Source organism: Maudiozyma barnettii, assembly GCF_903064755.1.
Source record: "Maudiozyma barnettii strain CLIB 1767 genome assembly, contig: KABA2_04, whole genome shotgun sequence".
In the NCBI taxonomy this organism is placed as follows: Eukaryota; Fungi; Ascomycota; class Saccharomycetes; order Saccharomycetales; family Saccharomycetaceae; genus Maudiozyma; species Maudiozyma barnettii.
This window is the reverse complement of record NW_024545241.1, coordinates 651,287-676,804: the sequence shown is the minus strand read 5'-3', so window position 1 is coordinate 676,804 and position 25,518 is coordinate 651,287. Positions and strand designations below refer to the sequence as shown.

The 25,518-nt window shown below is 32.5% G+C and overlaps 10 protein-coding genes and 1 non-coding gene across 11 annotated transcripts; 7 read left to right on the top strand and 4 right to left on the bottom strand.

Annotated features, from left to right (window-relative positions):
• Positions 1 to 496: 496 nt before the first annotated feature.
• PGM2 (phosphoglucomutase PGM2) lies at positions 497 to 2,212 on the top strand (the record flags this gene model as incomplete). Its single annotated transcript, XM_041550353.1, has 1 exon — positions 497 to 2,212. The coding sequence occupies one exon, from the start codon at positions 497 to 499 to the stop codon at positions 2,210 to 2,212; it is 1,716 nt and encodes a 571-aa protein (XP_041406287.1).
• Positions 2,213 to 4,236: 2,024 nt separating this feature from the next.
• LAF1 (Laf1p) lies at positions 4,237 to 7,065 on the top strand (the record flags this gene model as incomplete). The annotated part of the gene is made up of 1 exon (XM_041550352.1): positions 4,237 to 7,065. One exon carries the CDS (start codon positions 4,237 to 4,239, stop codon positions 7,063 to 7,065), a length of 2,829 nt encoding a protein of 942 aa, XP_041406286.1.
• A 1,155-nt stretch (positions 7,066 to 8,220) lies between these two features.
• SRT1 (ditrans,polycis-polyprenyl diphosphate synthase) lies at positions 8,221 to 9,261 on the top strand (the record flags this gene model as incomplete). The annotated part of the gene is made up of 1 exon (XM_041550351.1): positions 8,221 to 9,261. The coding sequence occupies one exon, from the start codon at positions 8,221 to 8,223 to the stop codon at positions 9,259 to 9,261; it is 1,041 nt and encodes a 346-aa protein (XP_041406285.1).
• A 325-nt stretch (positions 9,262 to 9,586) lies between these two features.
• On the bottom strand, positions 9,587 to 11,566 carry MUB1 (Mub1p; the record flags this gene model as incomplete). The annotated part of the gene is made up of 1 exon (XM_041550350.1): positions 9,587 to 11,566. One exon carries the CDS (start codon positions 11,564 to 11,566, stop codon positions 9,587 to 9,589), a length of 1,980 nt encoding a protein of 659 aa, XP_041406284.1.
• Positions 11,567 to 13,587: 2,021 nt separating this feature from the next.
• On the top strand, positions 13,588 to 13,660 carry KABA2_04S06314. Its single transcript has one exon. It is a non-coding gene; the product is annotated as a tRNA-Ala (tRNA).
• A 691-nt stretch (positions 13,661 to 14,351) lies between these two features.
• Positions 14,352 to 15,245, bottom strand: KABA2_04S06292 (glucose-6-phosphate 1-epimerase; the record flags this gene model as incomplete). The annotated part of the gene is made up of 1 exon (XM_041550349.1): positions 14,352 to 15,245. The coding sequence occupies one exon, from the start codon at positions 15,243 to 15,245 to the stop codon at positions 14,352 to 14,354; it is 894 nt and encodes a 297-aa protein (XP_041406283.1).
• A 511-nt stretch (positions 15,246 to 15,756) lies between these two features.
• Positions 15,757 to 16,902, bottom strand: RAD27 (multifunctional nuclease RAD27; the record flags this gene model as incomplete). The annotated part of the gene is made up of 1 exon (XM_041550348.1): positions 15,757 to 16,902. The coding sequence occupies one exon, from the start codon at positions 16,900 to 16,902 to the stop codon at positions 15,757 to 15,759; it is 1,146 nt and encodes a 381-aa protein (XP_041406282.1).
• A 911-nt stretch (positions 16,903 to 17,813) lies between these two features.
• On the top strand, positions 17,814 to 19,775 carry ABF1 (DNA-binding protein ABF1; the record flags this gene model as incomplete). The annotated part of the gene is made up of 1 exon (XM_041550347.1): positions 17,814 to 19,775. The coding sequence occupies one exon, from the start codon at positions 17,814 to 17,816 to the stop codon at positions 19,773 to 19,775; it is 1,962 nt and encodes a 653-aa protein (XP_041406281.1).
• A 524-nt stretch (positions 19,776 to 20,299) lies between these two features.
• ATP25 (Atp25p) lies at positions 20,300 to 22,186 on the top strand (the record flags this gene model as incomplete). The annotated part of the gene is made up of 1 exon (XM_041550346.1): positions 20,300 to 22,186. The coding sequence occupies one exon, from the start codon at positions 20,300 to 20,302 to the stop codon at positions 22,184 to 22,186; it is 1,887 nt and encodes a 628-aa protein (XP_041406280.1).
• A 195-nt stretch (positions 22,187 to 22,381) lies between these two features.
• Positions 22,382 to 23,479, top strand: MTG1 (putative GTPase MTG1; the record flags this gene model as incomplete). The annotated part of the gene is made up of 1 exon (XM_041550345.1): positions 22,382 to 23,479. One exon carries the CDS (start codon positions 22,382 to 22,384, stop codon positions 23,477 to 23,479), a length of 1,098 nt encoding a protein of 365 aa, XP_041406279.1.
• Positions 23,480 to 23,627: 148 nt separating this feature from the next.
• CTF13 (Ctf13p) lies at positions 23,628 to 25,085 on the bottom strand (the record flags this gene model as incomplete). Its single annotated transcript, XM_041550344.1, has 1 exon — positions 23,628 to 25,085. The coding sequence occupies one exon, from the start codon at positions 25,083 to 25,085 to the stop codon at positions 23,628 to 23,630; it is 1,458 nt and encodes a 485-aa protein (XP_041406278.1).
• Positions 25,086 to 25,518: the final 433 nt, after the last annotated feature.

Sequence of the window (25,518 nt, the reverse complement as noted above, 5' to 3'; positions counted from 1 at the left end):
GTGAAACTTTAAAACCCGCAATTTAAATTAATAAACTGACTAGATGATCGTATACATATTTGACAGAATTAGAATTGTCGAAAGGACTGGTTTACATAATTCTTGGTATCTATAAGTATTTTATTAATACAAATGCACATGTATTAAGGGGGTATAACGATAAATAGGAGAAATTATTATTCAGCGGTTGTTTTCTTAACCTGTTGTGCCTTGGTTTATTTAATCTTGAGTTATCCTTCCCTATTATATAATAGGACTCGAACCCTCCCCCTTATTTTTTTTTTTATTAATTTTCGACATATAAATAAAAGAGAAGTTCATATAAGTTTTACTTTTTAAAGTTAATAAAAGTTCTTCAATTTCGATTTAATAATTTAAAATATTTTTCTTTCTTAGTTGATACAATAAAACTAAGACAATTGTAGTTGAAGCAATATCAAGAAAACAACTCAATTAAACAACTCAATTAAACAAATTCATTAAATATTAAAAAAAGATGGCCTTTAAAGTGGAAACAGTTCCAACCAAACCTTATCAAGATCAAAAACCTGGTACTTCTGGTTTACGTAAAAGAGTTGCAGTCTTTGAAAAACAGGAAAATTATGTTGAAAATTTTGTTCAATCTGTATTTCTTGCAATTCCAGAAGGTTGCGAAGGTGCTACTTTAGTTGTTGGTGGTGATGGTAGATATTATAACGATGTTGTCCTACATAAGATTGCAGCCATTGGTGCCGCTAATGGTATTAAGAAATTGGTCATTGGTCAAGATGGATTATTATCTACACCAGCTGCTTCTCACATTATGAGAACTTATGAAGAAAAATGTACCGGTGGTATTATTTTAACTGCTTCTCATAATCCAGGTGGTCCAGATAAGGATATGGGTATTAAATATAATTTATCAAATGGTGGTCCAGCACCAGAACCAGTCACTAATAAAATTTGGGAAATTTCTAAAAAATTGACCGAATATAAGATCATTAAAGATTTCCCTGAAATGGATTTAACAACTTTAGGTAAGAATAAGAAATATGGTCCATTATTAGTTGATGTTATTGATATTACTAAATCTTATGTTGATTTTGTAAAAGAAATCTTTGATTTCCCCTTAATTAAGAAATTTATTCATGAACAACGTGACCAAAAGAATTGGAAATTATTAATCGATAGTATGAATGGTGTTACAGGTCCATATGCTAAAGCTATTTTTGTTGATGAATTCGAATTACCAGCAGATGAGGTGTTACAAGATTGGCATCCAAGTCCAAATTTCGGTGGTATGCATCCAGATCCAAATTTGACTTATGCAAAGACATTAGTTGATAGAGTCGATCGTGAAAAGATAGAATTTGGTGCTGCTTCAGATGGTGATGGTGATAGAAATATGATTTACGGTGCTGGTCCAGCTTTTGTATCTCCAGGTGATTCTGTTGCTATTATCTCTGAATATGCGAAGGATATTCCATATTTTGCCAAACAAGGTATTTATGGTCTTGCACGTTCTTTCCCAACTTCAAGTGCCTTAGACAGGGTGGCTAAAGCACACGGTTTAGAATGCTATGCAGTTCCAACAGGTTGGAAGTTTTTCTGTGCTTTATTTGAAGCCAAGAAAGTTTCTATCTGTGGTGAAGAGTCCTTTGGTACAGGTTCTAATCATGTTAGAGAAAAAGATGGTCTATGGGCTATTATTGCGTGGTTAAATCTTTTGGCTATTTATAATAAACAACATCCCGAAAAAGTGGCCTCTATTAAAACCATTCAAAATGAATTCTGGAATAAATATGGTAGAACATTTTTCACTCGTTACGATTATGAACATGTTTCTTCTGAAGATGCAGCTAAGGTCATTGCTCAGTTAAGATCAAACATAGAATCCCCAGGATTTGTTGGTTCTACTATTCCAAGTTCTACAGAAGAAAAGTTGACAGTTACTGAAGCTGGCGATTTCTCTTATACTGATCTTGATGGTTCTGTATCAGCTCATCAAGGTTTATATGCCAAATTATCTAATGGTGCAAGATTTGTCACTAGATTATCAGGTACAGGTTCAACAGGTGCCACGATCAGATTATACATTGAACAATATACAGATGATAAGAGCAAGTATCCATTAGATGCTCAAGTTTATTTGAAGTCAACCATCGAACCCGTGGTTAAATTCTTAAAATTACAAGAGTTCATTGGTACTGAAGAACCAACTGTTCGTACTTAGATAGAGATCATTTATCTTCTTCTCCCTTCCTCCCCCACACCTCCGACCCTCTTTCTTAATTCAGAAACCTAATGAAATACATATATATATATATACAGATAATATATATAAAATAAAAATAACATATAACGTCTTACTATTTTTTATTACCTAATCAACAGCCGAAAGCTTATCGGCTTGTAAAATACTTATAATAGGGAAAGAAAGTTACTGCCGTGTTAAATCCAGTAAATCGGAATGTGTTTGTACTAGTAATTATTATATCATGTCAAAAAACGTACAAACCTTCAGTGAGAAGGGATAAATGTAATGACCGAGACAACGGAAAAATTAATGGTTAAAGGATATAGAGACCCAATAATAAATATTATATGGGCATTAAGACGGGATGAATATATGGTGTTGAACCCTTACATTATTCATAAGAAAAGAAGAAGATATCCCCGGATGCGAGTACTTTCTTTCAAAGAACCTCTCTGTTTATACAGAGAGAGCCAAAACAGAAAAAATATTTGCTGTCTTGCTTTATAATATGCAAATATAAGTAACCCGCGGATTTAACAAGGCTATAACCGTGGAACCCTTTAAGAGAAGGGAGAAAACACAAAATATGTTATTCTTAAGTGCGTATGTGTGTCATTATTAAATGTGTATGTGTGTCATTATTACTATCCAATTGCTGAAAACACTCCTAACTACACCAAGTTCTTATTGATATATATATACACATGCAAGAGGCTATCTGTGTATTTCATATAGTATTATCTACTTTAAATATTCATGCCTTCGGAATATGTCATATAGCGAGTTTTGTACATAGATCTAAAAACCTAGTCATATATATATATAAGAACTGCGAGTGTCAGAAATCTATTTACCAACTACTAAAACAAGTAAAATATACATATATATATATATTTACCGCGCCTCCATCACCTCCTTTCTCTTTACTTTCTAGCTAGATATTCTTCTATTGTCCTACTGTACAGAATAAACAATCTGTCAAATATATCTTACTAGTATATTCCAAAGACACCTCCACCTAACTAGCCTATATTTTAGTTGTGATAGTATAGTCTAACTATAAAACTATACTAGTTATATTGCTAATATTAATAATTATTAGTAGTAGTAGTATTAGTAGCGCCTCGCTTAGTGCTCCGTTACATCTTCAAAGCCTTCAAAAAAACAAAGCTGGAAGTAACTGCGCAGCATAACAGTCATTCTATTCCATTCTATTCCGTCTGCGCATAGTGAATTTTTGCTGCTGCTGCCGCTGCCGTTGTTGTTGTTCTGTTTTGTCGTTTAAGGGATCTTTACATTTCTTTACAATTCTCTCTAACCAAATAATTGTTTCCCGGGCTGTACGCACATTTTACACACAGAAAGAGAGAAAATCCAAAAAATTCTTCTCGGTTCGGTTCATCTAATTGTAAGAGAGAAGACACCACAATAGCAATAATTGCAATAACTGACAAACTAAAATCGCTTATAGGCAAAAAGGGCTTTTACTTTCCAGCTATTGTAATTTCTAGGGTTCTTCTACCTGTATATTATTATTTTGAACGATTTAATTATAGTGGAATTTTAATATAGGACCGTTTGGCTGATAGTTTTTGAAACTTTTTCACTATTTTCACTATTTTCACTATTTTCAAGAACGTTTTTGATCTCTTCATTCTGAGATTCCAAATTATTATTCTCTTGATAAAGTTACAATAATAATAATAATAATAATAACAACAACAGCATTATTATTCATATTGCCAACTCGTACATTCATTAATTTTTATTTATCCTTTTTCGCTACAGAATCTATCTTATTGTTAATATCCGCGCTTATAAGGTATTCAAGAATCTACAACTAAACAGATTACTAAAGACGAAAAACATAGTACTATTACAGTTACGCCTCCCCCTTAATATCATTGACTTTATCATCATCATCATCCTTTTTTACGAGTTAGCCTGACAGCCTTTTATTCTCTGTAATTGTTTATTTTTTTACTCAATTTAATATTATTATGAATAATGTCCAAAGTAATGAATCCACAGTATCTGAAATGGATGATATAGATATCGAGGATACTGATATGGTAGATAGTTCTACTTTCGAAGGTTCCATAACAAATGAAAACATTAATAGTAATGCCAACAATTCTGCTACTAATACAGTCAGATCTAATTCTAAGAAGAAAACTACCCATATTAAGAAAAGTGTTGGATTCTCGGAAGATATTAAGCCTGTAAGATTAAAAATGAATAAATCTCATCATAAATCAAATACAAACTCTGCAAGTGATATGATGACGAGAGATTCAAAACAGATTTTATCTCAAGTAAGACAACAATTGATGAAAGGAACATACACTAGTTCACAACGAAATCATAGTAGAAGTAATAATTTCCCTCCAATTTTCCATTCTATTGATATAGATCAATTTGAAAATTATTTAAGAGAACCAAAATATATTAAGACTTTTAAGAAAGCTAGACATGTGAAACAATTTAGAAGATTATTTCTTGCACAAGAATTGAAAGTTAATAATCTTAATGAATTCGATGCAAATAAACAAATGATGAATGATCCTAATGGAACATCGGGCCCTTATTCTTCATCTTCGACCGCGACTGCATCCTCAACTTCAACATCATCATGTCATCCGACGCCATCGTCTTCATCATCTTCAAAATCTCCAGTGACACCGAAAGCTATATGGACAAGTAAATTTAGTCATGATGGGAAATATTTAGCTACTGCAGGGAAAGATGGTACCATTAGAATATGGAAGGTTATTAGTTCCCCTATCGAACGATTAGAATTAAATTCTACATTGGAATCAAATATCGAATCTCATGCAAGAAGATCTAGGTTAAAATCTCAATTATCCAATTTAGCAAACAATAATAAAAACTGCCCCTCACAATCATCAGCATCTTCTTCTCCTTATTTGGGTCCAGCTTACGATAATGTCAATGAATCCCTGGATTTATATGCTCCTGTGTTCCATCCATTACCAATAAGAGTCTTTAAAGAACATACACAAGATGTCTTGGATCTAGATTGGTCCAAGAACAATTTTTTAGTTAGTTCCTCCATGGATAAAACAGTAAAATTATGGCATCCAGATAGAAAATTATCACTAAAGACATTCCATCATCCAGATTTCGTCACCTCGGTTAGTTTTCATCCAACTGATGATAGATTTTTTATATCCGGCTGTTTGGATCATACATGTAGACTTTGGTCTATTGTAGACGATGAAATTAGTTATGAATTCGATACTCTTGATTTAATAACATCAGTAACGTTCTCACAAAGTGACGGTAAATATACTGTGGTGGGAACCTTCAATGGTTATATCTATATTTTATTGACTAATGGTTTAACTGCAATTTCCTCGTTTCATGTTACAGATAGAAAGACCCAATCTGATAAATCAGTTACCATATTTCAAGATCCAGCTAAAGCACACCATGGTCCAAGAATTACTGGGTTAACCGTGTTTTCACCACCATTCGATACAAAGGGTAATATGCTTCGTATATTAGTCACATCGAATGACTCTAGAATCAGGATATTTGATTTGCACACAAAGAAAATGTTAGAAGTGATCAAAGGGTTCCATAGTGAAATATTATCTCATAATGCTCAATTATCTACTTCTACTGGTGGTGCTTATGTAGTTTGTGGTAGTGATGATCATTGGATATATTGTTGGGCATTAAAATCGTCGGTAGAAGATCCTTCCAATGATGATACTAACACACATGGCAAAAAGACGAAGAATGGACTCAAAAGATCAGATAGTCTGAAAAACTTATTCAATAAATCATTGAGCAGAAGTTCTAGTCTAAGCAGTGGTAGTGGTAGAAACGATGATTTGACTGCGTTGACAATGACTCATATGACATCCCACGCAAATAAATCACCTTCTTCACCGACAGAAAGTGTTAAAAATGAGTCTAATCATAGGCATTCATTTTTAGCATCCTTAATCCCTGGACATCATGATTACATCAAGAATAGTAGTTATCTTGCATTTAATGCACATCCAGCTCCTGTGACAAGTGTGTCATTGGCACCAATCGATACTGCTAAGACATTGTCGTTATCTAACGATGTTATATGCGAACTATATGCTGAATTCTCTAATACTGAAGATGATTTTGATATCTTTAAAATAAGAGGTACTGCAGTGACCCCTATTACATCCAATGACTCATCTTCCTCTCTGTCCGATTATATTGGACCCAGTTCTCTAAGTAATGTCGTCAACGCTATTGGATCAATTGTAATTAGTACTGATACTACGGGTACTATTAGAGTCTTTAGAACAGATATCCCTACCGTGATCAGAAAACGCGTATTAGAAAAGATTCAAGAATATAAATCAGAGACTCGCGCTAGGGTCAATAGTGCGACATCACTTAATACCATGGGTCGTTCCACAGGTGGAAGCAATTCTTCTGTTACGGTCAGTAGAACAAAATCTTTTACTAATATCTCCCATTTGACTGGTAATAGTAGTACCGGTGGCTCTGGTCTCTTTGGTTCAAAAACAACTAAACCTATTCTAAGATCTCCTTCAATGTCAAATTTTAGCGCCAGTGGACAAACACCACAATATGGATTCGGAACATCAGTTACCCCTACATTGAATCAATCAAGTATGTACAAATCCCCTAGTGAGAGTCTATCATCAGCAATCGGTAAAGATTTACCGCAGACTTTTAAATGCGATGTATGCCATGGTTCACACTTCAAACCTATTTCGAAAGGTGGATTAATAAGAGGTGAAAGCAGTTATTATTGTCTCGATTGTGGCAGTGTCTTAAATAATTTCAGGTAAAACCGCTTGTGAAAGTATCTTATTCATTTATTCATCCAAAAATCAAGAATACAGAAAGATTAAAAAGCACATACAAAAAACGGAGAACTCTTCCCCCCCAAATATTCATAAACATTATTTTACCATATATCTTACCCCTACAAAAAACTAATTCCTAATAGATAATTACAAATATACTTATGTATAAGTATTTAATCGCAGCATATATAAAATATATAACGAATGCATTTTTTTTTACAAGTGTATCTACTACTATGAAAGGAGGTTATACCTCTTTTCTTTCCCCCAAGAAAAAAAAATCAGTTCTGTAAAACAGTTGACAACAAAACAGCCCTTAAATGACAAAAAAAAATTAAATTTCATTGTGGAATAGCTTTGAAAATACTGATGAATATTTATGTGTATATATTGTATTAAGGGTATCTCATACCAAGTAAATATCCTTCTCTGAATCTAAGATGTAATACAGAAGTACCGCAATTAAAGCATTAAAAACTGGGCCTAACCAACTATAGGACAATCCAAATTTAATGGCAATATTCTTTTGACAATTTAGATGGCTTGTTATCGAGGCCTAATTCTTTATTGACACCGCTACCTGGCTTAATTATATATTTCCTTCACAAGATTCGACTCTCATTACAAACTGAGAAAAGACGTATTCCTTTGTTTTATTGGAATATCTAGTGTTCCATTATTTCTTCCATTAAAATAAGACTAATTCTTCTAGTAAAGAAGTAATTACAATCTATCTTATACATGTCGAGTAAAATAGTTGTATATTATGTAAAATACTTATCTTTTATGGCAAGTACTATATAATATAATACAGGTGATCGAGCCTTGTTATTGTAATATATTTTCTTGTTAGAATTTAACGAAGGGAAGCGAAACGGAAAGCGCAAATTGCGGAGACTGCGGCTGGCGGGAAGAAAAATAGCCGCTGTTGTCTCTTTTTTTGTTGGGGATGGAGGGAAAGAGAACGAGAAAGTGGGGATCAGGGAGGATGGGAGGATAGCTGTAACAAGAAGTATAAAAGGGACATGGGAATGGAGATATGAAACGTTTCATATTTCTGGTTTCTTCCTTGGTATTTACTTATTAAAACAACGTAGATTATTTACAATCTTGTATACCAATTCATAACAGTGAATAATGATTGCTTCTGTCAAAAGATTAGTTAGAGGTCCGTTGATCCGGTCAACAAATTACACTATAGAATCTTCAACACATTTATTTCTTTATGTGTTTAATCAGTTACATATTGTATTTATGAGAATTGTTCCTCAAAGCATTAGAGTATGGTGGCAGAAATTTTTACAAGATATTTTTATTGCTATATTAAAAGTAGGTCCTATTCCAGAACATGTTTCGTTCATAATGGATGGTAATAGAAGATACGCCAAATCTAATAATTTACCCTTGAAGAAAGGCCACGAGGCTGGTGGTTTTACTTTATTAACTTTAGTTTATATATGTAAGAAAATGGGTGTGAAATGTGTAAGTGCTTATGCTTTCTCGATCGAGAATTTTAATCGATCAGAAGAAGAAGTTCAAACTTTAATGACTTTATTTAATGCCAAATTGGAGGAATTTGCTAATAGAGCACAGGATTATAAAGACCCATTATATGGTTCTAAATTAAGAATTATAGGAGATAAAAGGTTATTAACCCCTGAGACAAGAAATAAATTGAAAGAAGTAGAAAGATTAACACAAGATGGCAAAGATTTTACCTTTTATGTCTGTTTCCCATATACTTCAAGAAATGATATTCAACATGCAATCTACAAAAATTCAAAGGAATATACAGAAAAGAAAATAAAATTAAATGATATTAATTTAAATAAATTCAGTGAAAAAATGTATTTAGATGAATTTTCTCAGAAATGTGATATCTTGATAAGAACTAGTGGACATAGAAGATTATCTGATTATATGTTATGGCAATCGCATCAAAATTCCACTATAGAATTTGTTCCAACTCTATGGCCTGATTTCACTTTTACTCAAATGTGTCTCATTTTCTTTCGTTGGTCTTTTTTTACCACAATTCAAATGTATAACAACGATGAAGGTACTTCCCAATACCCGTGGAAAACGTTTATGCCAAATATACCCTTTATGAACAAAAACCATTATGAACCACTAGAATCTCTAGCTGATCCACCAGTGTCAGTCTCAATATTGGGTTAAATTTTCCATATACCCTTTTCAAAATAATATACATAAAGGACATTTTGCTAATATTCATTCTCGCTATAAATAAATAAATATATAGACTTCATTAAAATTCATATAGAAAAATAATTATCATCTTCTGTATTAATATTTTATTTGGAGTAATTCTTAAATGTTTTATTCGAAATATGTATTCTTTCTTTTAATAGTCACTATTTTGTTAATTGTAGATGCTGTGATATGTTATTAAATTTATAATGTTTATGTATTTGTTTAAATAAGGAATATCAAGATTAAAAAAATAATATTCCATTAAGGAAAAAAAAGTTTTCTTTTATACTTATGTTTCTTCTTCTCCCTCTCCCTCTCCCTCTCTATCATCATCATTGCTATCGAAATGGTTTACATGTGTTTCTATTGGTCCCACTTCATTATCACCTACTTCGGTGGTACTCAAATTACTCATATTAGTAGCAATTACTTCTGAAATATCAGTAGAATTGCCTCCAGACTGACCTTCATTAGGAGTCGTTGCATCACTTTCCATTCCAACATTTGATGCACTATTCTTTGAACTGGATGATGCTTCGTGACACCAATATCTATGGTATGTCCATGCTTTGAGCTGACAACTTCGGGAACAATATTTAGTACGTTTACAACGACGACATTTGGCAAATTGTCGAGGATATTCTTCCCACTTACCACATGAAAAATTAGAGCATTGACGAACACCTGTAGTTTCATTCTTCCTACAGGAATTACGCATTATTACTGAACTCCAGTATATGACATCCTTAGGATTATCGCTAGTTACTGTATATTTTTCAACTAATGGAAATATATTTAAACTTTGTAAGCTCATTGACGGTTCATGTAGATTATGGTCATCGATGTCCATCGACAGTTCTTTATAGTTCCAATTTTTCTCGAACATTTGCTTTAATAAATGTTCCTTTTGCCTTCTCGTTGAATCATTTGCAGTTTCAATTTGAAATCCCATGTAACGATATGGATTTCTCACTTCACATTTAATAACATCGTCTTTTACAGAATATAAGTTATCACATTGTTCTGCCACATTTAGTAACTCTTGAAGTAATTTGCTTTCATCTGATGTTCTAGATGTATCCATTTCAATATGTTCATCAATTATAAAATTTGTATCGTTGTCAGTGCCGTCTGTTTCTTGGGAGGCAGGCGGTTCGTAAGTAATATCTACATCGATGAGATCACTATTGGTGCTAATATATGAATCGTTTATCTCTAATTCGAAGGCATCATTGCTGGTACCAAGACTCTCTTCGGTACGCACTTCTTTACCAGTAAAAGATGGAATAGGTAAACTTTGTCCCTTTTTAATAATAAGTCTCTTTCTAACCCTGTCAATAATAGGTCTAAATGATAATCTTTCATCTGGAGTAACCTCTTGAAGTAATTTTTTCATATAAGTATATTTTGAAATAAATGCTAATAATTGCAATGACCATATGACATCATCCTGTTTCGGCACAATACGGCCCAAATAGAACTCTCTTGGTGTTAATATTGCTGGAACTGGTTCTGTTTCATCCAGAAAACAATTCGCATCGTCATCAATAGGTGGTATGTTAGTATCTTCAAAAGACTTCCATATGAGTCCGAAATCGGTCTCTTTAGTCATTTTTTTCTTTAATAAAACTTCATCAAAACGATTGGTATCTTCAGATAAATGAAAAATATCTTCTCCTATTATATTTGTTAAATAATCCTGAAAGGTTTCTGAATCAGATTTCTTAAAGAGTTCATATGATTCCTGACTATCAAGGTTCATTTTTTTAAAATCAAAACTTAAATATGTTCCATTCATGTAATCGTAATTTTTGGTAAACAATAGATAATTATCAAGGACTGTTGCTAAAAGTGGGAGCACACCAGCAGATACAACTCTATTCCTAATCATTTCAGAACCTCTAGTCCCCGTAAGGACCAAGCATTGAAATGCTAATGTCCACCTCCAAGCATATAATGCGCATGTTTGTTGTCTCGATACTATATCTGATCGTATATCCATAGAGTGATGTGTATCTTTTTGATTTAAAATTTCTAGTTGAAAAAAATAGCAATTATGAAGCATTGCAACAAGTCGCTCCAATGCACCGTCATTAGAAATAATATCTCTTACTTTTGCAGAATTAGAAGTTAGATATGTTAAATGATTTAATGAATTTATCAAAGGAATATCAGACACTACATCCAAAGCCCTTCGATCGTACAACGTAGACGTTATTGTTACTACTGGTTTATTAGTTGCTATCGACCTGTGATTTGTCTCCCTCATACTCCCTCGGATGTGGTTTCAGATTGATCTATATCAAAATTAATTATTACGTCGTTTTAGAAAGTAATAAAATATATAGAAAAGATATAATTTGTAAGCTGTGATAATGTTTTGAAATCAGGAATATCAAAGACGTCTGCTATTATATTATCTTAAATTTCTTATCGATTGATCAGGTTTCTTGCAGTCGGATGACTTATAAATTAATGGATGATAAGGCTCTAATTCGGACTTCTTTCGTGTTATAACAATAACTTATCTTCAAAAATCTTGATTATTATATGTTATGAGGATCCCAAATTTTTATTTAACCTTTAAAAGTACTTAAACATTCTTTCCTTTGAAGGTTCCTTTTCTTATTCTTGGCACACATTATAATTTATATTAATACATAAATATAAATATAAATTAGTATATCAGGTAGATGACGTTTAGTGGTGTTTTTATTTGTTTTTCTCATTTGGCGAATCTTTCTTTGGTTTTGCCACCTTTATTTCTTAGAGCCTGCGGCCGCGGAGTATCTTGGTGATCCGCTAACTGATTATATATTAATACGAACCGTTGTGAATGTCAATTGAGAACTTGTTTTAATGCTATCGTCTAGAATAAAGAGGGTCTTTTGAACCTTTCATAACTGAATATGTATGTTCATATATAGATTTAGTAATTTGTCAGTTTCTAAGTATACATTTTGTGTCTACAGGTACAGGTGAGTGGGGACACTAGCTATTCATCGAATCGTAAGATTGTTAGCTACTTATTAAACGTCAGTTTAATTTATAGTGCGATATTAAACAAACGTTGTTCTACATAGTCAATTAAATATATAATTGTATCTTACAAAGGTTCTTCCCAGTTGGTCATAATTTTGTTTTTCCATTCCAAAACTGTTAATAGAGACTTTGAATGAAAATACATAGACTACTTACAAATGTTCAGACTGTAACTGGGCTGAAGCTAATATAATATTAGTTAGAGTTTGATTCGTCATTGTTAATTGTTAAGGTAAGATGTTTGGTGGTAGCTTAGATGAAAGTAGGTAAAGTAAAGCAAATACTTGTAAATCATTTCTTAGAATTTGTATGTGATTTTTATTATTATATAGAAGTCAATAGAACGACTGAATGCCTTGATGGAATGGCTTCTTTAATTGATTTTGTCAGAAATTAAGAGTAATATGCACAACACTTAATTTCAATAGGTAAAGAACTACCTTTAAGCACAGTTATTATGAAGCGTGTTAAAATATGAAATAAAATATGTGGCAACATGAAACAAAGTTAATCGCATTATGAAACAAAGCATAATTCGAACCTCAATTGAGATTAGAATAAAAATATATATAAAGACAAAGAATTCTGAACTTGCATTCGAAGTCAGATTCTATTTGTTCTATAAATTATATATAATATAAAGAGACTGATCGATTATCGTATTATAAAAATGTCCGAATTAAAACAATCAAAGTTTGCAGAGATTACTAGAGGCAAAAGCTCTAGCTCAGGTTTTCTACAAATTGATATAAGTATAATGTCGGAAATATATTATAAGAATGATAAACGACCAAGGTTAATCCCTCAATGATCTGATAATAGGTTAATTCCTCAACAACTTACTAATAGATTACTTACGCCACCGTTGAGTGAATTTATAATCACGACAACAAGAAATCCAACATATATAAATGGAACAATATTTCATTTATGAATTTAATTGTTTCCATAATTTACTTTATATATTTTTATATAAGATATAAAAGATCAGACGACTATAAGTTGATTTTGTAATATAATAAAATATGTTCAGTTAAATAGGCGATGTCTAATATTCAATTTTCCCATTATGTAATAAGTGTCTAATTGATACCCCTAATACACATTCATCTCTTAATTTATATATTTCTCTTCTGCGTAAAGATATCTTTGTTTTTGTCAAAAAATAGAAACAATTTAAATATGGTTACCCGGCTGCATATGCCTTCTTTTAAATATCCATATTATATTAATTTTAATAGAATTATTGGGCGTGTGGCGTAGTTGGTAGCGCGCTCCCTTAGCATGGGAGAGGTCTTGGGTTCGATTCCCAACTCGTCCATTTTTGCAACTTTTCATTTCACCTTGGCGGTTATTTTTCACCATCAGTTTTGTTTATTTTTGGATGATAAGGGTACTTTATATTTGTAACTTGTTTTTGTCCTTGGACCACATTAAAGTATAAAATGCATTTTCAGACATATATATTGCAAAAGTAAGTTATGTTTGATATACAACTGTCTGACATATTCTTTTGTATTATAAAAGGTCCTTTGTAAAACATACAAACCATGAGGAAACTAATAGAGGGGAAACCTCTTTTTCAAATTATCTACAATTGCATTATAAAAATTAAAAGTAAATATATTGGTGGGGTTTGATATTAAGGCTCCTCATTGTTTCTTAATGTATGCTTGAATTCAAATTAAGTATTTACTGATCAATGGTTAAACATACGTGGTACAGCTTTAACTAAGTATACATGTAGGAGACTGATTTACATTTGAACGGTATTTAGAGATTTTTCGTGTTTATATGTTATTTATAACAGACTAAATGTGCATTTTATATCGAATGTGTAGGTAGAATTCAGAAAGAAATATAATATTTAATAAAAATATTTATTTCAAAAGTCAAACTAACTGTATATTATACAAAGAAAATGATGCTTTACTTAATGATATAAAAATTGTTTAATTATTAAACGTTACACAGATTTTCATGTACTCTTGTACTTGATTTATTTTCTTAATCTATTGAATTGCTTGGTACTTCAATTTATCCTTGGATAAAATTTGAGAGGCATTCCATTTCTTACCTGGTTGTAAAGTAACAAAATCAGTAACATAACCAGGTTCAATACAAACCATTTCTTTGAAACCAGACTTTGGTTCAAAATCGGCCATATTACCAGATTTTTCAGTCCATGGGTTCCAGACGACAACATCAGGTAGGTTATCCCTCTTGACAGTATGTAGAGGATGACCTTGTCTGACAACTTGGACAACACGTTCTTCGGTGACCTTTTCGTAAACAACATCTGTTTCTTGATGAAATTGAATAACTGGATGTTTGTCGATGAATGCTTCCTGTAATAATTTATCATGAACTTTCATACCCACAAGATTAGAGATCATAGTATCTTCAATATCTGGAATTCTTAAATAAGTATGGAACAACCAATTGAACTTCAAATCCTTGGAAGTAGATGGATTCTCGATTTCAATTGCAGTCTTTAAGAAATCGGCACCTAATTCAATTGTCAGGATTAAGTTGAATTCTTCGCTCCATAACTTAGTCATTTCTGGGTTGGCAATGTTTTTGTTCAAACCAAATTGAATGGTAGGTGGGTTACTCTTAGTTTGACCCAAGAATTCCCACGTAGAATTTCTAGCTAGACCATGTTGTGGTAATTTGCTCAACAATTCATCAGTTTCATTTTTACCAAAGACTGGGAAAACCAATGGAATACCACCTCTTACTGGCTTAGAACCGTCCATGTGAGCTGCGGTAGATAACCATAGTTGTTCTTGGCCAGCTAGTGTCCAGGAATACACAGTGGCACCGTATTTAAGAATCTTGACGGTAGTTGCCTTGTTATCTGGATGTGTCAAAATAACTTCTGTTTCAGTTTCTTGTACAGACATAATGTTTGTGGAATTGTAAGTTGCGCTTATAGAATTGAACAAAAGGTTACGGTGTAAATGGTTTGTCGATAATAAAATGGAAAGTGTAAATTGTTTGTCGATAATAAAATGGAAAGTGTAAATTGTTTATTACTTATATACCAGCTCTATATGTTTCTTGTTTTTTTCTTTTAAATGTATTTTCACTCCTTCCTTATTTTGTTGTGCCTAGAGGAAATTAAGCACGACCTTTTTCCCTTTTTTCAACTTTTGTCGACTGATTTAATCGATCGGTGCTATAATAACTAAAGAAATTGAATATGGGATAGCATATACAAGGTAAGATAACGCTAAGAAATGTAGAGTATATTGATATTAATTCTATTAATGTAACTATGCGGTCAGTCGATGCTGTTACTTTGCAGATAGATTTTTAATCGTTATTGTTTTTGTTTTTGTTTTTATTTTACATGATTATATAAAGTTGAAGAAGAATTATCCTTAATATTTCTCCTATTATTATTTATTTTGTTTATCGTCTACCCTTGCCAACTTTACCTTTGCCCTTAGCGTTTTTCTTGTTAGCTTTAGCCTTTGCTGCTGCTGCTGCTAATTGTTCTTTGGTTTTTGGTACCGCTTTAAAGAAACTATCAAGACGACCTTGTGTACCTGATTTTAAGCCTTTCTTTAATCTTTCAATACCAGCTTTAACTCTCTCCTCACTGAAAAGTTTTTCTTTACATAAATAATCAATCAATTCTTGTTCCTTTGGTGGTTCCCATTTCAAATTGATTTCTTTACCATCAATGACATCTGGATGTACAAACAGATCCCGAGCCTCCTTATATGGCCAATTTTCAGGTACTTTCCATTTAGTCTTTGTTGAATCACTCTCTATATGTTCTACAATTTTCTCTAAAGAACCAAATTCCTTCATTAATTTTAGAGCCGTTACAGGACCAACACCTCTAATGTTATCACAATAATCGCAACCTAGCATGATACCTAGGTCAATAAATTGATCAATTGTAAGGTTCATACCTTCTAATACAGATTCGGTATTTATCTCTTGAATAGGCTCTTTCTTTGCTTCTGAAAAAGTCAAATGTCTTAACAAATAAGGTGTTCTATAACATAATGTATCCATATCTTCACTTGCTGCAGCATATACTTTACCCTTTTTAGCCAATTCTGCACACTGAGCTTCAGCTTCACCGGGAGCATTAACGAATGGAATCCCCATCAATCCTAATAATTTCTTAGCTTCATCATTATGTTCTTTTGATACTTTAACTAATCTTCTTTCTTGCTTCATCCTTTCAGCTTCATCGGTAGCTTCAGCCAATTTCTTCTCTGTTTCTTCTCTACGAGCAGAACGTTTGCCTAATTCATGAGATTTCAACACTGGAGGTTTACCATCAAACACATAGCATGGTTTAATCCCGTTATCTATCATACGTAATGTACGATAGAACATACCCATCAAATGAGAAGTGGTTTCACCATTGTCATTAGTCAATTGACCACCGTCCTGTTGTCTAACTGCGATCAAGAATTGATACAGTGACATTGATGCATCAATGGCAACTTTACGACCGAAAAAGGATTTTATTTCACTCTTACGGATTGAAAGTGGGGCATTTTCAGAGATGATCCCAGTTAAACCTTTAATACCCATGATTTATATGTATATGTATAGTGTGAATATTCTTGGATTATTTATATGAATAACAGAAACACTATAGACTTACAATTAACTCACAATTTTAAACCAACCTTCTGATATAATATTAACATATTATTCTATAATTTTTCAGTCGAAGAGCATCGCTATTGACGGGCAAAACGCCAAAATATTTCATTTCGGTTTTATTATCATAGATATAAGCGGATACTTTACGCGTCTCACTAAACACCAACAAATAAATAAGATTAGCCGTTCTACTAAAAAGCCTCAAACAGGCCTTGCAAGCATCACCTAAGTATCGCCGACCACACAAACGGCAATAAGTATATAATATACTGTAAACTATTAGGGAAATACCTTTCCATTGTATACCGCTTTGCCAATGGTATCAAAGACCACGAGAAATCGCTTTCCATTATATAGTCACGTGCTGCATCACGCTGAACGAGCCTGTCTCATCATATTCCACGAGGGCGTGGAACATCTAAATACCGAAAGGTAAAAGAAAAGGAAACACGCGCCCACATACACACAAACAGCGCACAAAATTGGAATTTATCGAAGTTAATTCCATCTTTTCAGGCTTTTCAAAAGTTGGAAGAAAACAGAAAATAACAGAAAATTTTTGTTTTGTTTTGTTTCGTTTCGTTTTCTGAACCCTTTCGTAAATTGTTATATAAGAAGACGGCCAAAACGTTTTTTTAAAGATTATAACATTTAACGAAACAAACATATTCTTCGACACTTTTTTTTACAATATCACTCTCTACTAAGAAGACTAAAAGATCTGGAGAAAGTCATAATATTAAACATTAGTCTTTTTTAAGGACTTCGACATAAGAGAAATAATAAAATAGAAGTTCTTGCTGGAAATCACAATAAGTGAGAGGGAAAAAAATAGAATGACAAACTTATATGAGTATAAGCATCCTATAATCAACACTGAGCTTGCTTCCTCAAGTGTGGATACGGAACCGCGTAAGTTTGATACTTTACAGACATGGGAAGATGTAATTAATGATTATGAATTTCAAGCACGTTGCCCTATTATTTTAAAGAATTCTCATAGAAATAAACATTTCACTTATGCTTGTCATTTGAAAGGTTGTCCCTTCAAGATTTTGTTGAGTTATTCTAATGGTGATAATTTTTATGATAATCATAGCCATGACCATAATCATTCTCAACAAAGAAATGATCAAACCGCCACTTCTACTAATGCTGCAGCTGCAGCTGCCGCCGCCGCTGCTGCATCTGTCACTGAATTACAAACAAATGAGAACCAAAACAATTCCAATCAAGATGATGAAACTGATACTTTGATCGATGTTAAAGCTGGTGAGGATAATAATAATAATACATCTACTATCGTAAAACAGGATAGAGATAACGATGTTAAAAAAGAAAGCGATCATGAAAATGTTGACAGCAATGAAAGAAAATATAATGAATCAGATGCGACAGATCAAAATGTCTCTGATGCAATTGCAGCTGCAGTTGCCGCTGTTCAACATCCTAATGAGAACTCTACTAAAGAAAAAGATAATCAAAATGATATTGACCTTGGAGTTAAAGTGGATGCACCATCAAAAGAAATTTCTAAGAAGGATAATTTGAACAAAACAGACGACTCCTTTAATGTTGATGAAATTATTTTAGCTTCTCATGGTTCAAATGCTCATTATAATTCTACCATTCAAGGACCATTCATTGTGACAAAGATTGAACCATATCATAACCATTCACTTGAACAAAATTTAACATTAGATAAATTTGTCCTTACAAAGATTCCAAGAATACTTCAATATGATTTGAATTTCGATGATACTTTGGAAGATATATATCAAAAGAGTAATCATTCATTATCAAAATTTAAAGTATCTCAATTTGTTGATGATTCTGGTTTGTTAGATATCATTAAGCATAGATACCATTTAATAAATGAAGATATTACAAAAAAATTTACTTCTTTAATTTCAAGACGTGTTACCACTTATAAGGCAAGGTTCGTATTGAAGAAAAAGAAACTAGGTGAATATAGAGATGTCAATCCTGATTCTTATATAGGTCAATCTGGACGTGTTGTTCATACAATTGTGGAAGCAGGTAACGCTTCTATTGAAACTCAGCCTTCTACTACTCCTTCACTTGAAGAAGCCAAAGTTGAAACACATAATGGTTCCTTGGAGGAAGGAACAGATAAAGCTGAGCCAACTGAAATGGAAGAATCCAAGGAAAAGACTGATAATGAAATATTGATGTCTTCGAACTTAGATCAAGCTATCTCGCAAGCCGCAACCTCAAACGGGGAACATGCTGCTCTCTCGGATGAAAAGGATACAGAGGCCAATAGTCTTCATAATAACGATAACGAGGAAGATATGGAATCTCATAATGACCTCGCTGATGAAAAAACTGTTAGAGCTGCTGCTCAAGCTGCTATTTCTGGAGAATCCATTAATAATTTGAAACGTACGTTCGATTCTGTAATTGGTAACGACGAAGATATGGAACAAGAAGAACTTGATGAGGATGATCTTGAGAGATATACTTCTTCAAAACGTAATAAGATGGATCAAGCCATGAAGGTGTCAGGGATTGACGATAATCCATTGGCTGGTTTGGACGATATGCATGACGATAAATTGCCCCATGATGTTGCAGAACAATTGAGATTATTGTCATCTCATTTCAAAGATGTAGAAGCTGTCTCCCTACAGAATGCGTCTGTTGATAACGAAAACGACCCTGATCAAGAAGATGACGGGAATAATGAAGAAGATATGAACGGTGAAGATGAAGATAAGTCAAAAAATGAAGACATCTCAGATGAAAATATTCAACCAGAACTAAGGGGTCAATGAACTTAAATTAGAATCACTCCTCGGTTCATGTTTTTCTTTCAAAGTATATTCGGTCTTATTAATTTCCTCAACTTCTTATGTGCATTGGTGCACTTGTAATTATATAACTTTTTTTCTCTCCCTCAGTTTTCTATATTGGTTTTATTATTATTATTATTTTTTAAAAAAAGAAAATGAACTTTTTCTATTTCAGCTGTCTGGATCTATCAGATATATACCTTTGTGTATTAGTTTTTTTAGGTTCATATCTGTTGAAAGTTCACCTTAAACCTCAGTTAGATTATTTTTTTTCATTGCTCGAATCAACTCATCGAATTTCTGGCAAACGAAATTTCCAATGCTTCTTCGGGAAGTCCCTTCAAAAAAATCAAAAGAGGAAGGGAGAGAGAATATAGTACACCGGATTTATTATTATTGAATTATAAAACAAATATTAGCTTTGGAATACCTACATCTCAAACCATACCAAGAGCCTTATTAGCATAATCATATATAACAATCCAACCTCTAAATTAGTACTTAAAATGTTAAGATTGAGGACCTCGTATATACCTCAGCTTCTGGGAAAATATGGTTCAGTATATTTCAAACAATCTACAATATCATTAGCTGCATGTTACACTACAGATTCTAACACTAAAGATCAATCAGTCCCTGAATCAACTGGCTCTACTATTTCAAAAGATGAAATTATAAATACTTCATTGAAACAAAATGAAGTTAATTATGAAAATAGTATCCCTTGGTATTTGCAAATGACTAAACAGAAAGAACAAAGGGAATCTTTATTAGCATCTACTCAGCAAGAAATTGAGTTCCCAAATAATTCTCCACAATCACTTATCAAGATATGTAATTTTCTAGCAAAAGAACAAGGTTTGAAAGATATATTAGTATTTGACATGAGAAATAGTGATATGGTTACTAGTAAAATGGCAGATTTAATGGTTGTTGCAACAGCAAAATCCATAAAACATTGTCAAAATACATATGTGGAACTGAATAAATTAATCAAACAAGAATTTTCAAATATGGCCTATCTCGAAGGTAATATCAACCGAAATGATGAGCGGAAGAAGAAGAAAAGGTTATTAAGAAGAAATAATTTAGGTGGCGTATGGAATGTAAACAAAAGGAACATCAATACTTTCGAATCTAATGAGGCTTGGTATATGGTTGATACCCGTACAGATAATATATTCGTTAATATTTTGACGGATCAAAGACGTGCAGAGTTAAACTTGGAAGAGTTATACTCACCAGAAAATGAAAAACATCTATGGACTCCTAAACTTACATCAAAATCTAAAACTGGAGAATCAAACGAATTGTTAGAAGTCAGCGAGGAGAATAATGTGTTATCAGGTTTGAGACGTCTGGCTGAACAACGAAGACATTATTCTACGTATTCACGTCAATATTCTACTTCATCGAGAAGAACCAGTAAAGCCATTAATGGAGAAATACTTAAAAATTTACAAGAATCGTTACATTCCCAAGATTTTGAAAAGGCAAATATCGTTTTGAATAGCAGTATATCTGTTTTTAAAACTGAGACATTAAACCCTATTTTACAATGCATCAACGACACTTTACTACTCATTAATTCGACAGGTATAAGTAATGTCAACATGGAAGATTGGGTAAATATTTTTGATAAGGCATGGCCGTTAAATTCGGCATCAGTTAATAAAGAACTATGGGATCTTAGATTTGGCTTCCTCGAAACTCTAGCTTCAAGTCAGCCAAGTATCACTTCGATGAAGATATTTATAGAAAACTACTTTAAATTGAAACTATATTCCAATGCAGACATAACTGTACATGAAATTACTGAATTCATGAAACTAACGGTTGCTAGAGCCAACAGCTTGCAATCGAGAAATGGGAACAGGAAGCTGTTACGGAAGGAGAATATACTTTTTGATAGTTTGTTAAAGTTGTTTGTAGGGACTAAATTGGAGACTCGAATAATGCACAACCCAGAAGTTCTGGATTTAATACTTAGATCAATGGTAATGAATCATAGTAGCAGGCTAGATTCTTTCCCACGTGTAATTAGATATCTATCTATGATACCTCAATTGTCTCAGAGTACAATAATCAGTATAATCGATATACTATCTCGACATAAACTATGGAACGAATTATTTAAGTTTTGGGAAGAAAGATCAGAAAAAATTCAATTCGGTAATGATACCAGACCGTGGAATCACTATCTTAAAGCTATTGTCGACTCCAAAAATCCATATGTCATTGATAAGTTCATTAGTAAGGGTCATCTATTATGGATCCTAAGGTACGGAGTTGAAATTTCAGATGAACATAAACAGATTATTCGAAATATGCTCAATATAGTAGATCCAAATAATAAAAAGTTTAAATACCAAAGTGCACAATTTAACTTGTAATTGATACGGCACCCAGACATTTTTATTTATTTCCGAGACTATTGAGCGCTGGAGGAGAAAAATAAGTGAAGAAACTTTATTTCATGAAATATATGAGTTTTCAAGAAGGTAATTAGAAATAAAAAGGCATTAACTTGTTCAATACGAAAGGTTATATTTATTGAATATTAGCATATAAATGAAAATAAGTTCACAATGAAATATTTAAATCATACAGTAATATTTAAAAGATTGTTGTCGGACTTTGTACCTCGTTTTGAATTCCCAAAGTATAATGTTCAACTATCAGACTTTAAGGGACATCAGGTTAAAGCATTGAAGAAATTTCAATATTTGGCCCCTCAGCTGAATATGGTTATAGAATTAAGAGATATACGAGCTCCACTTTCAACAAGAAATGTTTTATTTGACAAATTCTTCCTGGCGGGAAACCAGAGGATAAAGAGATTGATTGTGTATACCAAAAAGGATTTTATGCCGCAGAATGTAGAACTAATGAATACCTTAACTAGATGGCATAAAGATATGAATGAAAATTTCATGATTATAGATGGCAAGAATGTTACAGATACAAAGAATCTAATGAAAGTAATCCAATGGGAAAGTAACAAACTAATGGAAGATAATGTACCTCTCCCTATGGGGTATAGAATATTGGTTACAGGTATGCCAAATGTTGGTAAATCTACATTAGTTAATTCTTTACGGTATATTAATTTTGGTAAAAAAAATGATACCACAAAAAGGAGAAAAGTAAGTAAAACAGGTAATGAGGCTGGTGTGACCAGGAGTACAAGTGAAATTATTAGAATCTCGAAAGAAGAATCGTCTCAAGGTATATATTTAATTGATTCTCCCGGTATTGGGTTACCAGGACGTGTCAGTAGTCAATCTAGAATGTTGGCCCAAGCTCTATGTGGGTGTGTCAAAGAAACCTTAATTGATCCTGTTGCGCAGGCTGATTATCTGTTATTTCTCATGAACTTACAAAAACCTAAAGCCAATGTTGATTGGTATCCTGATTACCAAACAAAACCAACAAATGATATTTACACCATATTCAGACGCATGTTTGATATGAAGAAGTTGAGTGACACTACTGCAGCAATATCCTGGATCAATAAATGGAAAAGGAGGGGTAAAAATATACTATTTGATGTTGAACCTTTACTATCTTCGGATGAGTTCTCTTATAAAGAATATTTACTCAAAGATCTGAAAAAAATCGAATCTTACAAATTGGAAAATGATAAATTGGATATTAAGGGATCTTCAAAGCAAATATTCATTTAAACCCATAAAATTAAAGACGAAATGGACATATAAAAAAAACCTCGTCAATATACATTCTTTACGTAGCATATAGCATAATGATAAATACATATAACCTTGTACATATATATTCAGTCATTGCGCATAAGTATTCAGTAGGTATGGCTTTCTATAGGCAAACGATTTCAGTATTTTCGGGGCAGGCACAAAGGGTAATGCGTTGTTCAGAAAGTAATGTTAATGGTATTATTATTCTCCCGGTTAAAATGTCAGATATGTGTCGAATATTAATCCTATTTAATGCCCCTAGATTTTTCCATAATTTTTGTTTGTAACTTATTTTGGATTTAGTCATTCTTTTATAATGATATATGAGTAAATTTTGATCATCCTCTAAAGAAGGTAATTTCGTTTTGGAATAATTATTCTGGAAATAATTACCCTGAGACTCAGGAACTATATCAAACCATTTTAAACTTGTGATGTTCTTTAAAGTAAGTATTTGACAAAACTTAGGGAATATTATCATATTCATGTCACAATATTTAATATTAATCAAGGATAAGTGTTGTAAGTTATCCCACTTTGTAAGATCTGATAATCCATATTCTGTTAAATCAGAAATTTGGAAAACTTCAATTTCCTCAATCTTTCTCTTTATTAAGTAGTTGATTGCGTTATTTCTTCTATCTCTTATTCCATGACTATTAATTAATCCATCGTATAATATATCTCCTCTTACACTGATTTTATTAAGCTTTTTCATCTTTTTCAAGTAAGATAGGACATTTACTACACTTATATCCAATTGTTTTGAACCTTTTTCAGATGTGTATGTTTTGCGTTTCTTTCTTGATCTAGAGGAAGTATTGCTATCATCATTATTATCGCTATCATCTACATAAAGACTACTGCTTCCCGATCCTAATGAGTCCCTTGTATTATCTAGAATATTATTGTTTGATGTATTTATCTTACTGCTGTTTATTTTTGTTTCATTTATATCACAGATTTCATCTATATTTTCTTCCATTATCTGAAATTTTACTTGGTAAATATCATTTAATAATTTTTTCTTTTCAAATTGAATTAAAGCCTTTGATATATTAGATAATTTGAAATGTTCCATATTCAACCTAAAATAATTGGTTTCTAAATCTGTGATTCCTAATGGTTCACAATCAACTATCCAATCAAAATATTCATTTTGTGTATACCATACTTGTAGTAAACCTTTTCTATTGAAATACGATAACTTCAAATTAGTATCTAAATAAATCCAATCAATAGGACCAATTAATGAACCACTATAGGAATGGTTCAACCGAAGACAATCCAAGATGATTGAGTCATATCTTAGCCATATCGAGAACTGTAACCATTTAATCACAATATCAGGATTATATTCAAATATATCAATAAAGGGTGAGTAAATACTGTACAGTCTCTCAAGTAGAATCTTCTCTAAGGCTGTTTTTTTCTTTCTGTTAGTCAAAACCTCAATGGAGTTATTACTATATAAATCTTCGACAGATGGTGGTTCTAGATGAGTAAATGATCCGTCCAGATGATAGTACACGGATTTCCGTAAATCGGTTGGAAGATTTAAAAAGAACTCTATATCCATACCTATAATGTTAACAGAAATGTAGTTTAACCTCTAGTTTTTACAGCCAACTTTTCCACCGAATCGTTCACTAGAGAAGTCGATCAAAAACCTTGATAGACCTAGAAGAAAACACCTTTCCGACTTTTAAACGATCTTCTAAGAAATTACGTGATGATGGTCTGTTTATTTACTTAAGTTTCAGCCGTGCTTGTTTTCCCAATGTTTTAAGAGGCGTCTCTTTTTCGTGACTGTCCAAAAAGGTCGAAATTTTTGGAGAAAAACTTTCGTGTTTCAGATTGACACACATCGTTCAACATGATATTTTTGGGGGAGTTGCCAAGCGCCCCCGACATTTTAGACAGCAAGAATTTCCCTTCACCACATTATTCTTGATTTACAGTTAGTGTTTGGTAGGGAAATAGAAACAATTCAGAAACACTTGAGAAACATG